The following is a 13,472-nucleotide window of genomic DNA, read 5'->3' as shown; positions in this document are numbered from 1 at the left end:
AGCAGACATTCATTCCAAGGGCTCTGCTGCCTTTAGTAAATATACTCTTACTCCTTTGCTGTCACAAAGGAGTAAGAGTATATTTACTAAGAAATGGGTTTTGTTGTTGTTTTTAAAGGGAGGGTGTAGCTGAGGATCTCCAAAAGAGGCTTTGTTATTGATAGAGGGCAAACAAGCAAAACACCCCAGCGACAGGAATTCTCCTTTGGAAACTGGCTGAACTAATTCTCAGGTTATCAAATTAAGCATTCCTAAGTAAAACTGACACCTAAGACAAGAGAAGGCTTTTAAATGAAGATGAATTGGACAAACATCCTTTTATAGTTCATTACACTCTCCAAGTGAGCAAAACTCGGCTGCAAATAACCATCCTGAGAAAGAGCAGGAGGATATACAGCCTGTCGAGCCAGCTATGATTGCTTCACTACAGACTCTCTAATTCAGGAGGAATTTGTGTTTTCTCCATTTTTAGCTCCCTGAGACTGTTCAAGAATTTTAAACCAGCATCCAACACTGTGACTTGCCTGTGCTGAGAGCCGCTGCACACTCATGGACAGGGGGACACCCCGACTCTCAGCTCTGCAGCAGGAAGGTTATGGGAATGTAGATGCTCATAGAGCAATCCCCACATTTCAAAAGTCACAACACAGAAGTGCTATTTAAAATCTTACCCTCTATTTATGCCAAGAACCACCCAGAGGCAGATTTCTGTGCACTCCCTGCAATCAAAGACATTAAAGGGACACTGCTGTTCAACCAGCTCACAACACACAACCACACACCTCCTCCACAGCCAGGCTGGTTCTCTTTGTGGCTGTCCAGCCCAGCTGGGCGCTCACACGAGTACTGCAACTCCACAGACACAGGAAAACTCTAAGCCATTTCTGTCTTCAGCTGCAAAATATTTCTGGTTTGAGTTGCTTCACTGCCTCAGAAAAAGGGAAATTGCTTCCAATGAGCTTTTTCTCCCAAATCTAATATCCTAATATAATGATCTGTACAAACACAGGCAAAATTCAAGTGTAGATAATGTGCACTCAGTTAGACACCACAGGCCCAATCTTCAGGCTCAGATCATCCATAAAGATGGTTAAGAAATTTTCCCTTTCTTTTTTCCTAATTACATAGTGTACATAAAGCATAAATACATGCAGTTTGGATTTAAATTGTTCATAGGCTCCCTAGAGTAAAATAATTTTTAAACACTGACAGTGTTTAAAATGTAGCTAACCAGCACTGACACCTTTATGCTAGCATTTAGAAAGGAAGAAATACATTACAGAGAAGTTACTTTTATCAAATTTAATTTGGATTATAAATTTCTGCAATAAATAAAGGCTCAGCAAGTCACATAGAGATTTTTTTTCACTGGGGTATTTATTATTTTGTCACATTCAGAACACTGCCTTAGAGACAATAAAACAAACATGGTTTTATAGACTATCTCTTATGTAAATAGCAACACTGCTGTAAAATAAAGACAAGGGGATATTTTCCTACAACCATCAGATGCATACAGAAGATTTGGTGCTCTAGAGATTGAGCATTGGTTGTCCTGGGAGAGGTGAAGCACCTGGAGCCACAGTTAGTTCCAGGACCATCAGATGCATACAGAAGATTTGGTGCTCTAGAGATTGAGCATTGGTTGTCCTGGGAGAGGTGAGGCACCTGGAGCCACAGTGAGTGCCAGGACCCCCAGCCTGGTGGCACTTCAGCCACTGCACACAAGGAGACAGAGGGACAGGCAGGACAAACCCTTCAGCAGAGCTGTTTGGTACCTCACCCGGTGCTGGAGCATCTTAGCAAGGCTGGCCTTTATAATTAGGGCCCAGATTTCAGAGCCCACTGAGGATTTTGTGTTTTACAGCACAGCCTGGAGTGCCCAGCCCAACACCATCCCAGCAGCAATGCAGAGAGGGCAAGCACAGCCCAGGTCCTCAAAGCTGCTTTAAATAAATACTGATGCCACTGCTGCAAAACCATTCCAAAGAACCCTCTAAAGGAATCTCTTCCTCCATTTGGCATACACATGAAAGGTCTCCTAACACAGAATTGTTCTAATTAACTTTTTTGAAACAGATTGAACACAGGATAAAGTTTTTATGATAAAAGATGCAGACTGAACATGAGATTTCTTTTTGATCAATAAACAAAGAGATAAGCAGAAAGCAGCATGTTCCTAGGACCAGAACAGCATGGAGGGAACCAGTTCCATCATGCCACATCTGCAGCATTTTCCTTAAAGCCAGAGGCACCCAGGAGCCTGTGCCAGGTTCCCCCCAGGAGCAACTACTGCATGGTTGGGGCAACACTCAGCAGAGTAAAAGCACAGACTGTGCTGCTTCCACCGTGTCAGGACAACGGCGTGACAGGCCCCAGGGAGCCCTGCTGAACATCTCTATTACCTCCTGTCATTAGAAATTCAGTAACTCACCTGCCCAGCGATGCAAAACAAAGAAAATTGGACTTACTACCACAGCCTTTTAGGGAGAGTTTATTTTAATAGAACTGATTTCTGGACTCATCTTAATGTTCTCCATTTCTTCAGCATGATAATGAGACGGAGATGTGATACAAAGCCTGTTTGCATGGATCACTTCATTCTCCTGAGGCCAGACTGGCTTTTCGTGCTATCACAGAAATAGTCAGGAACTGACCCTGTCAGAGCTTTCCAGACTAATCCTCACAGCAGCCAGGACTGCACACAGGTATCAACTGCAGTCTCCAGAAGAAGCAGATGAGACAGAGATTAGCTCACTTTCCAAAACTGAAAAATTAAGTCAATGGCATGAGCCACAGACTCAGACTCTACCCAGAACCTCCCCTTCCAGCTGAAGCTTTCTCTCAGTAAGAAGAATTAAACAAACCTCACTTGCACACTGCAAATGAAAATTTCTAAACCTCCCCTAAATCCATCGAAGCACAACTGTGTATTTTATTACATAAACCTGCAATCTTATTACATAACCTACAGAAACCAAACCTATCTCTGCAAGTCCGTTGAATAAACTCCAGACCACAATTTCCCCCTCACCATTATCTATCCAAGACAAGAAACACAAGGCAGATAAAGTGACCAGAACTGTCAGCAGGTGTGTGAATTGCTCTGGGGTTGGGTGACAGGTGAGCCCCTGCTCTCCACCCGTGCCAGGAAAGCAACCACTGCCACACATGCCCAGCCCACGCCACTGCCCATTCCTTGTCCTCAGGAGGGAGGACAAGCAGCTGTCCCAGCCCAGCAGCTCTGCCAGAGGAAGGAGCTGCGTCCCAGCCAGGGCCTCAGAGAGCTCTGCAGGGACAGCACCTCCCTCCTGGCCTTGGGAGAACACCTGAGTCCCACCTCAGCTGCCAGGACAGTCCCAAAGCAGGGGATTTGGGTTTCAAACTCCCATGTTTTTGCTATTTCCTTCCAATTTCCCTTGGCTTGCTGCAGGAGTTCAGGATGGATCCTAGGCATATATGAGAGCTACTCACACTTCTTCAGCTTTACACAATATTCACCTTCTGTAGAACTGAGCTGAGCAATGAACTGGCACAAAACCTTAAGCATCACTGGCAGTATTTAAAGTTTCTTTCAAGACACAGTCCACAGTCTACTTTGTTTCCCAACAAAATGGGAAAGGCAGTGCTACCAGGAGCAGGAGGGACTGACCACTCAGCTCAGTGCAAGGTCCCACAGTAATCGTAGTTTTATTCCACAGCAGATCACTGTTAAAGCAGTTTTCCAGGGCAGAGAGTTAAAAAATATAAAAAGGAAAAAAAAGCAACTTCAAAAGCAATGCAGTTTATTTCTGCAATGCCTGATGTTCATCCAGTCACACTTCAGTGCTCAGAGCCATGAAAACACTGCTTTTGAGGTGACATTTGTAGTTGCCTCATTACTCTTTTCAAAAGAGTTTTGCATCAGAGTAAGAGCTTCAAACAACAGACTCTACAGGAGTAAAATAACTTATTAACAGCACATGAAATGGAATTGCCAGGAGCTGCTGATACCAAAACAAGGAGGACAAGTGTGCCCTCAACAGCCAGCTGTGACAGGAGCAGCAGGCTGGACACCCAGACCTGAAAGCTGTGAGGATGGGTGCTGTGCCCTTCCCTCCTCCCTGCAGGTACTTTTCAGACACTGGCTGTCCATTCTCCACAGCAATAAGAAGGATCTGGAAGCACACCTACCTTCGTGCTCTTTTTCAGTTGTTCCAACTTTCTTTATCTTTTTGGGTGATTTCATGAAGAGAGGGAAGATGGTTCTCAGCCCAAGGATGTCCACAAACTTGTGACAGTTGTCTGTGCCCTCTGGTCCAATCATGGCGTGGTCCAGCACCTTCAGGGCACTGCTGCGGGAAATCTTCTTCTCCCTGTGAAAAGAGGCAAATTAAATTGTACAGGGACATGAGGAGCTTTGGAGCTCCCTACTTTAAAGAGACAAGGAAAGGAACACAAGGACAAGATGAAGAAGCGTCTGAGCACAAGCTCTAAGCAAGATTTCTCTTCTAGAAGCCAAAATATTGTATCAACAGTAACTCTTTTCAAAACTGTGGCTGAGAATATTGTTTTGGTTATTTCTTTTTTAATGTCTTTTATTTCTTTTTATTTTCTGTTTTTATATCATTTTATGTATTTTATTGTCATGGTTTTATTTTCTTATTTCTTGGCTACTGAAGAAGATATTTTTTTCACTCCTTTACAAACACTGGCACAAAACAGAAGGGGGAGGCTGGGTTGGATACAAAAGGCAAATACTATCTCCAAAAAGATCAGGATTTCAATCTAATTACAGTTTAATTTAATAAAGGAGTAAGCTTGGTGAGCATAGCTGGGTCTGTTTTAATGAAACCCATCACCAGGAACCACACAATGGAAGGAGGCTGACAGACTCTGGGCTGTTCTGCTTTAATGCCAGTTCAGAATGTTGATGGTGGTAACTCACACCAATAACACAGGGATGCCCTGAAAATGATCTCCAGCTGCCCTGTACCTCACAAACCAAACCAGAGGAAGTTGTAATTCATCCAGGGCAAAACTGAAACTGAACTGAAAAACTGGTCAGCAATACAGCCCAGACCAAGTAGTATCAGTAGGAGCTAACATGAGCATAAGCCACCAGTGTCCCCAAAGGCCAGCCTAGGAGGACATTCCCTCCAGGACAGGACAGTCACAAGCCTCACCACCTTCTACCCCAAGCACATGCCAATCTCCTCTGACCCTGCCCAGCTGCAGACTGAGCCACCAGGAGCCCATGTCCATCAGCAGGGGCCCCTCAAAGCCTCCAGAAAGCTGTGGAAAACAACTTCCCTGCAGAGACCCAACTTCATGAGCCCCTAACAACAGGCAGACTAAAATACCTAAAATGAACACCCCAGACTGCAAGAAAGTGACCCTGCCCAGTGCAGCCACAGGCACTTGTGACCCCATGGTGGGAGGGCAGCATGTGGAGCTGGACCCTGAGCTCCCCCCAGCAACCAAGAGCTATGCAGGAGGGTGGTTTGGCACCCCCACATCCCCACCACAGAGAGCTAAAAATAAAGTACTCCTTAGGCCAGATGACACCAGAAATGTTTTCAGGGGAAGTAATTGCATATTGATCAGCATTTAGGAAGGCTGTGCAGGGCTGAGCTCTGGAATATTCATTGGGTTTAAGTTCAGGCTTTTAGAGATCAATAGCTGCTTGCCTGGACTGTCTGGAGTTGATTTTATTTGAAATATTTATTCTGCCAGAGGGCAAGCAGTTTATCTTAGTCTCATCTGTGCTCATTGAGGGAACTTTTAGCTGAACACTAATTCACAGACAAGCAAACATGAGAATCACCAAATGCAGAGGGGCCTCAATGTTCATGGAAACTCTGAATTACAACTTTACTCACTGACCATTGTTTTTCTCCTTTTAACACCCTTTACATCTGAGACAACTCTTTTGATATATCTTTTATTAAAAAAAAAAAAAAAGAAAAAAAGGTTGCTGACATTATTTGTACTTTCCACATTAGCAGAACATAGCCTTTAACTTTCCAAAATACAGTAAACGCAGAACACTGGATTTCCTGGGAAAGTGTGCATAAAATGGTTCCGTTTAATTAACCAGAAGATTTAGTAAAGAGACAGCTTATGTTTCCAGGGGTCATTAGGAACAGCAGGACAAGAAAACATAAAAATATTTTAATAATCATATAAAAAAAATGTACCCTGAAATAGCTACAGAAAAGCTTTAGGGTGCCATATGGAGTTGTCTGGTTTCACCTTGTTTTCTACACAGGAGACAAAAGCTTTTACTGGGGGTCAAGAAAAGTCCCAGCATAGCTGCAGGACAGAACATTTTGTGGCCCAAGTGATGCAGGTCCCCATAAGCTCCCTGGGCTGTATTTGTCTCTGTGCATACACATGCTCCTCAGTTCATAGCTGGGGAAGCCACACATAATTTTCCCCGAGCAACAGAGAATCTCCCTGGCATCCCCTGGGAGTGGCAGGGCTGCATCTCCTCAAACCCCACAGGGCTCTACAGCCAAAGCAATAACTGCCTGTCAGTGTGCACCAGGAGCTGACAGGACAAGCCTGTTTCCCTCTCTTTTGGCTAAACTGCAGTTAGGTTACTAAGGTAAGACTGAGGGACTGAGCAGTAAGAAGTACTTCCTGAACTAAAAAGAAAGTTTAGTTTAATTCTAAGGGACATTTATAAACTTTCCGCTGGTGGCTACTACCTTGATAAACCATCTTGTTTTTGATAAAGATGTGACATAAAATAAACAAGCTTCCCTTGGTGTAGAGATGTAAATTAAATAATTATACATAGCCCTGCTCTCATTCTACTTCCAAATTTCCTCCTTCACTCCTGCTGTCATCAGCTTCATCCCTCTCGACCTGCTCTTCTCCCAGACCCTCTGCTCACCTCCCATGTACCTGCCTGGTGAAGCCCCAATTCCTTCAGGGCCAACTGCAAATCCCAATCACAGCATGAGCCCAGGACCCATCTGGCCATGGACATGCACAATAAGGCACATCAGCCACACTGGGCTCATTTTCAGGCATTACCACTGACCCCCTTTAAACAAGAAGAAGTTCACATGATACAACATTGCCTTTTGCTGTTGGCCACACATTTTAAGGCTCAGTACAACAGAAACCATCCTGTTCTCATGACTATCTGTAGGAATATCATGAGCACATTAAATGCTCATTGAAAGCTACTGAGCTCTCTGCAGGTCTGTGTGCACAACCATCAATAATGGAACGACTTGGCTGGATGGATCGGGCAGCACCAGACACAGAATGCTGTGTTCCCTACGACAGTAATGGAGATTCAAGCCTGATATCTTTATTCTCACACAGCTTATCTATCTCACATCATGTCAATACACTTTCAACTTTGCCTATTTGTCCTTTCATCTGCACAGGCTGCGGTACAGTGATTAACCACCTCCAAAGTAAAACCAAAAAACAACAGTTCTCTGCCCCCAGCCTTCAGAGGACACCAACAGGAGAGAAAAATACTCTGCCTTGTTTGTGGGCAAGGTGGTCAATCACAACTGAAAGGCATGTCTGCTCTCTGCTGTTTATCATGAAGGTATCAAGCAGATACAGATGTACAGCTTCAGATCACAACTATCCACATTCACTCCCTATTTACGACAACAGACTGTGGTCACTTAAGTTGCTCTGTCCAAGAAAAACTGAGCACCTGTGAGAGCTTCTAAGCACTGCACTAGAAGAGTTTAAAAAATATAAAATAATCAGCTGTCAGTATAGTACATGCCTGTGGACAATAGCGACAGAAGCTTCTAGAACAAATTCTGTAATAGGTTAGTTTTTTCCACTGTCACTTTACCAATCCCACTCAAATTGTAGAATCCACAGATTAAGGCCTTGGAAATTCTGTCTATCAGACAGAGCTGTTGCTGGCAGATTCATCACAGTTTGTCCCTCCCAACCCCTTTGCAACTACTATGGGGGGCAAAATGCAGCCAAGGAGAAATTTTCCTCTCATCATAATTTTCCAGCTGGAATCCTGTGCAGAGAGTGGTAAACAGTACAGCCAAAAAATGGGTAAAAAGCTCTTAAAAATCCAAACACTGAATCCCACCCACATGGCACAAAAACTCCAACTAATTAGTTCTGCAAGGCTGGTTTAGCAGCTTAGGACTCCAGGCAGAGGGAGGCCTCCCTCCCGTTCTTAGTTTTGGAGCTTTTCTTTAATTAGCCTCAAGAAAACCCAGCGTTCCTATTTGAATAATCCATGTTGGGTTATTTATTCAGTTCCCTGCTGCCACACATTCCCCAGCCCTGAGCTGCAGGAGCTCAGCATTCCTGGCTGGTGTTTGCTAACCAGCCAGCACACAGCCTGGCACTCTGGGGACAGCCAGACAGAGTCCGCTGTGCCCTCCCGCAGCTCTGGGGAGCCAGACAGCCCAGCAGACACAACTCGGTGCCAGCCCAGCAAGGAAAAGTGCAGAGAGAGCAGAGAAGCCCCAGAGGTTTAGGGTGTGACAAAGCACAGCATAAGAAATGCAAACTTACGCCCCATTCACAAAAGTAATTTTTGTATCAGCAACCACAAAAATTCAGCAGCTCAGAGGCTACACAACACAGTGGAGCCTGAACTGGGAAAAAAAAAGAAAAATGTTTTCTCTAGATACATCCAAAGGTCCTCTCCTGCCCTCATAGAGGTCATTTAAATCCTTAGAGGATTTACCTGACCTACACCATTCTCTAGCAGACACCCAGATGAAAAGATATGCCACTTTCCAGCAGCCACTGTGGCAACCTCAGTTCTTAGAAAATAAAGAGTGGAGATTCCATGTCTGAGAAAGTCCAACTTACTTACCTGATAGAAAAAAAAAAAGAAAGGGAAGACAGCCAAATATCTAGCTATAATATGTATTGGCACATCAAAAGCAGGAAGGAAATCACAAGGCTAATGAGGTACCTGAGCATCAGGTTCATCAGCTGCAGACCCTCACCCTTCAGGAAGCGATCGCGGTTGGAGCTGAGCATTAGGCAGGAGCAAAGGGAGTCAAACAGGTTCTCCATCATTTCCTGTTCCTCTGCTGTACTTGGATTGTGTCGTTTAAACACCTGAATGACAAAGAAAGCAAAATTACCCCCAGATGTTGGGCTGTGCTGTTGCAAAAGAGTTTGTGAAGAGTCTGCACCAAAAGCTCCAGCACCTGAGAAGTGTCAGCCAGTGATCACAGAGGTCACTGCTGCATCCTCTGTAGCTGCTACCCTTTGCTGCCTTGACTGTGCACCCACAAATGTGCAGCAGCCTGGTGCAGGATTTAAAGGATAATACACAGGGCCTGCAAGGGGAAGGGCAAATTCACCCTCAGGTATGTGATAAGCTGATTACCAGAGATTCCTACACAATTCATACCTAAGGGTGCTGCAGACAGCACTGCCTGAAGAAATATAGGCAAGCTAGCAACACACTACCTTCAGCCAGCTCAGACATGGGCAGCCCTGTGCTTGGAGTGGAGCATGCTGAAGATGGACCAATTCCAACCCTGCCTACCTCCAACTTGCCATGAAACTATAATGTAATAATTCAACTTCCCTGCAGCTCAGCATTAACATCTTTACAGAAGGGATTCATCTCACTGACCATGGATGACACACCACATGGAAGATATTTTGGGACTGTGCCTCACCAAATATGAAGCGCTGCTAGGACAGCACCCCTGATGTTTTCCACTCCTCCCACCCAGGCCAGCAGTCTCCCGATGGAAGAGAAGGCATGTGGGAATTACTCACAGATAACTGCTGAAGCAGCACATCGATCCCATCCAGCTCCCCAAGCAATTCTCTGTTGTCTAGACGGAGGTGGGGGGAAGGGGGAAAAGAGAGAGAAAAATGAAGCTAACTGTCAGATTTTACAGCCATCTAACACTGATACATCAGCAAACAAAATCAATACAGCTTGACAGAGCACAAAAGCTGCAGAGAAAGAGCGGGTGGAGGTGAGGGAGCACATGGGGGAGAGTTAAGCCAGCAAAGGAGAGCTGGAGGCAGAAAAGTGCTGCTGTGATCTGAGAGAAGCCTGGATTCTGCCCTCACTGACAGAGATATGGCAGGCATGGCTCACCATCATTATTCTGGAGCAGAATCGCCAGCACCTCACTGCAGTACAGCTTGTTGGCATCAAAAGGCATCTTAGCCTGTGGGGGAAGGAGCAAGAGACCCATCAGGGCACAGCCCTCACCACCTCATTGATTTGAAGAACACATTAATCAAATCACCAAATGTATGAGCAGCACATAAAATAAAACACCTCTGCAGTAATTCTGCAGTTTTCCTCAGTAACAATTCTGATGCAGGGGTGATGGGAGGTGCATGTGGGTTCATGCACACATGTAGAATGTCCACTGTAATGCTTCACATGGTCCTACATCAGTAGGTTTGGCCAAGTTGGCTCAAAACCCCCAAGAACAGTCTCCAGTTGTTTGCCACACAGAATCTCTTTCCTGTGATATATTTTCCACAACGTTACCTGGGTGCATGGCACTTATCTCTGTTCTGGAAGCCTGTGCCTGTCAGCAAAACCAGAATTTCAGAACACACGTCACAATAACATTATATAGTAACTGCCAGAGTTTCCTCTGAGGATCAGTGTCACAGTCAGAAGAACATGAGATGGGTTTTGCCTGCACAATCACCTAACTTCCATTTCAGATATTTCTCCATCCTCTTTATGCTAAAGAAGTCATAATGAAATGAAAATGCTGAATTTGAACCCCCAAAAAAATCCCTAGAGTGGATTCTGAATTGGATCCAATGTTTTTGCATGCTGCCAAAGCTGCTTCATCTACAGAAACAGACTGAACATTAACCAATTAGATAATAATGCAACCTGTTTTACTGAGAGATTCATAAAATAAAACAAGATTAAAAATCATCAGTTACCAGCTATTTATACTCCACTGTTCAAGAAGGGAAAAAGCAGAAGTCCTAGGCTTAAAACATAGCATTTTTCACCCAGTTTTTTCCCCAAACACACAACTCCCTGCAGCATGGTGGACAGTCCTGCCTATGCAGGGCTGCTGGGCCAATCATCCCACCCTTCTGCCAAGGGACAAAGCATGGTGTGCAAGCACCAGGCAACACACAGAAACATGGAAAGCAGGAAGATCCCAAACACCACCAAATATTGACTTTAAATAAAGCTTTTCCAAATTCCAAATGATCCCCAACCAGTCTGCAGAATGATCCTCAACCACTCTGCAGAGGATGGCATTTACAGCAGCCAGGTGACACCTCCAGGCAGACCATGAGGGAGAGGGGAGGGTGCTCGGTGCTGTACAGCCCTGCCACCATGGGGTGACCAACTGCTGCCCTGCAAATCCTGGGAAACAACATTCTGATCTCCTAAGACTGCACACGTCATCAAACACTGCTTGTGTTTGCAGAAGTGAGCTCTGAGCTCTCCACCTGAGCTTTCTGATGCAGTTCTGACAGTCACAATACAGTTATAAGACCTGAAATGCTGTCAGGAACAAAGTCATGCTCTGTGCTGTGTGCCAGATGTCCTCATCACTGCTCAGACAGAACCCTGATCTTAAAACTTATCCTACAGACATTCCACAGCAGCTCTACCCAGCTGCTGAGATCCTGGGTTAATCCCAAACACATCTGTCAAGGAGAGAGATTCAAGACTAAGCATGCCAAGAGCCAAAGCACCTGGAGCGGGGTTCATTAGCTCCCCACGACCCTGTACAGGCAAGAAAAAGCCCTGCCTGATCCTGCATCCCAAATCCAGCAATTAACACAGCCAGAGAACCCAACAGACACATCCTGCACAAGCTTGGAATACCATTGAGCATTCATGTTCTGTGGCACCAAGGAGGGGACTCCTAGTTGGGCTTATTTTGCTTTCCCAAGTTTTTCAGTCTTTCAGCTGCCACAGCAATTCCAAGGCAGGCAGCAGTACATACCTGGAAGACTAAAATTAACTTCACTTTTTCTTTTCAAGCAAAGAACATAATTATGTTACTTCCTGTAGTGAGAAATTACAGATTACTTCTGTTAACAAGGATGTGAAGTGCACAGAGGGGTACCTGCACTTACACAGCTGATGGAGAATTTCTGGAATTCAGAGGCTTTCTAATCATGCAGACATTTAAGCATGGAAGTCTAATGCCTTAGTGACAGGTCAGAGAACAGCCAGAATTTCTTTGCTATATTTCCTTTACTATTTCTGTGAGAGGGCTGAACCATCCATTCTTTTTCTACAGCATTTTCCAGTGAATGTTTAGGCATTTTTTCACACAAGACAGAGTTAAAGTGTGTAACTCGCTATCGAAGGATGCAGAGTATGAAAACCAGATTTTAATTTAAAAGGCAATTAGCTGAGTTCAAAGCAAAAGCCACCCCCAGCAGCATTTAAACACAAACATCACTTAAAACTCAAAAATTGTTAGAAATGTGGGAAGCAAAAACCATTAAATGGTTAATATTAGTGTGTCCTCTCACTGGTCAGCTTTCAGAGTCCTACAGATCTCACACATGGAAATTCAACATATATGAATCATATGAAAAGATAAAAGACACAATTTCTACTGCAAGACATTTATAAAGACAAAACCTAAAAACTAAAACTGCTGAGGACATAGACCCTGAACTATAACTTTTTGTCCATAACTGGGCTTTTACAACACACACAAGCACAACTGACTTTTCTTAACCTAGTTTTTGTGCTAACTGGTCTGTAGAAGGAAAATGAGAATCCAGCTCACCTTCAGCCTCTTGAGCAGCCACTGCATGAGGCCCTGCTGTGCAGCCTCCGTGCACATCTCCGGCCTGAACTCTGCCATGTTCTCCACGATTCCTGGCAAGAAAAACACAGAAAAAAGATGGTTTTCTCCACCAGGAAGTACAAATCTCTTGTTTCCAGTCTCTCTCATTCTTGCAGTCCTGGAGATTACAATCCCAAAGGACTGCAAGGAGTGGGTGATGGTGTGACTGCCAGCAGTGGCACCACCCTGCAATGGTTCTGTGCTGTGCAGTGATCAGGCAGCAGAGGAGCAGTTATGTCCTTCCATGAATTGCAAATGTTTTACTACCTAAAAGTTAAATATATTGTTAAGACACAAAGTATAGCTCACAGATATGTTCATAGTAAATACATGGACAGTGGAGCACTTTCCTGGAGGTTTTTAAAGGCTGTGTAGATGTGGCACTTTGGGACATGGTTTAGCGGTGGCCTTGGCAGTGCTGGGTTAATAGCTGGCCTCAGTGACCTTAGAGAGCTTTACCAACACAAACAGTTCTGTGATTGCCTCTGGTGCAGTGCAGTGATCCATGTATCTGCACCTCCCAACACAGCTGGCTTGGGAAGAGGCACCTTTCATGATGCAGCCATGGGACAAAGGACAAACTCTGGCTCCAGGGACAAGTGACTCCAAGCTGTGCTTGAATAAAAGCTGTACCAGATCCTGTACTGCAGTGCTGGCAGTCCAAGAGAAAAAGAGGAGGGTGACAAGGAAGGGATA

General features: G+C 44.7%; 1 protein-coding gene across 1 annotated transcript in view; it reads right to left on the bottom strand.

Moving 5' to 3' along the window:
* CTNNBL1 (catenin beta like 1) overlaps window positions 1–13,472 on the bottom strand; it is a 48,114-nt gene that overhangs the window by 17,529 nt on the left and 17,113 nt on the right. Inside the window, exons 7-11 of the mRNA XM_041419314.1 lie at window positions 12,717–12,808; window positions 10,070–10,142; window positions 9,739–9,797; window positions 8,915–9,063; window positions 4,174–4,355 (exon numbers count right to left, since the gene is read on the bottom strand). Coding sequence (XP_041275248.1) covers window positions 4,174–4,355; window positions 8,915–9,063; window positions 9,739–9,797; window positions 10,070–10,142; window positions 12,717–12,808 — 555 coding nt within the window. The remainder of the gene's footprint in view (window positions 1–4,173; window positions 4,356–8,914; window positions 9,064–9,738; window positions 9,798–10,069; window positions 10,143–12,716; window positions 12,809–13,472) is intronic.

The sequence above is a fragment of the Onychostruthus taczanowskii genome, unplaced genomic scaffold (assembly GCF_017590055.1).
Source record: "Onychostruthus taczanowskii isolate IOZ18803 unplaced genomic scaffold, ASM1759005v1 scaffold60, whole genome shotgun sequence".
NCBI lineage: Eukaryota > Metazoa > Chordata > Aves > Passeriformes > Passeridae > Onychostruthus > Onychostruthus taczanowskii.
This window is presented reverse-complemented; position numbering and strand designations above follow the sequence as displayed.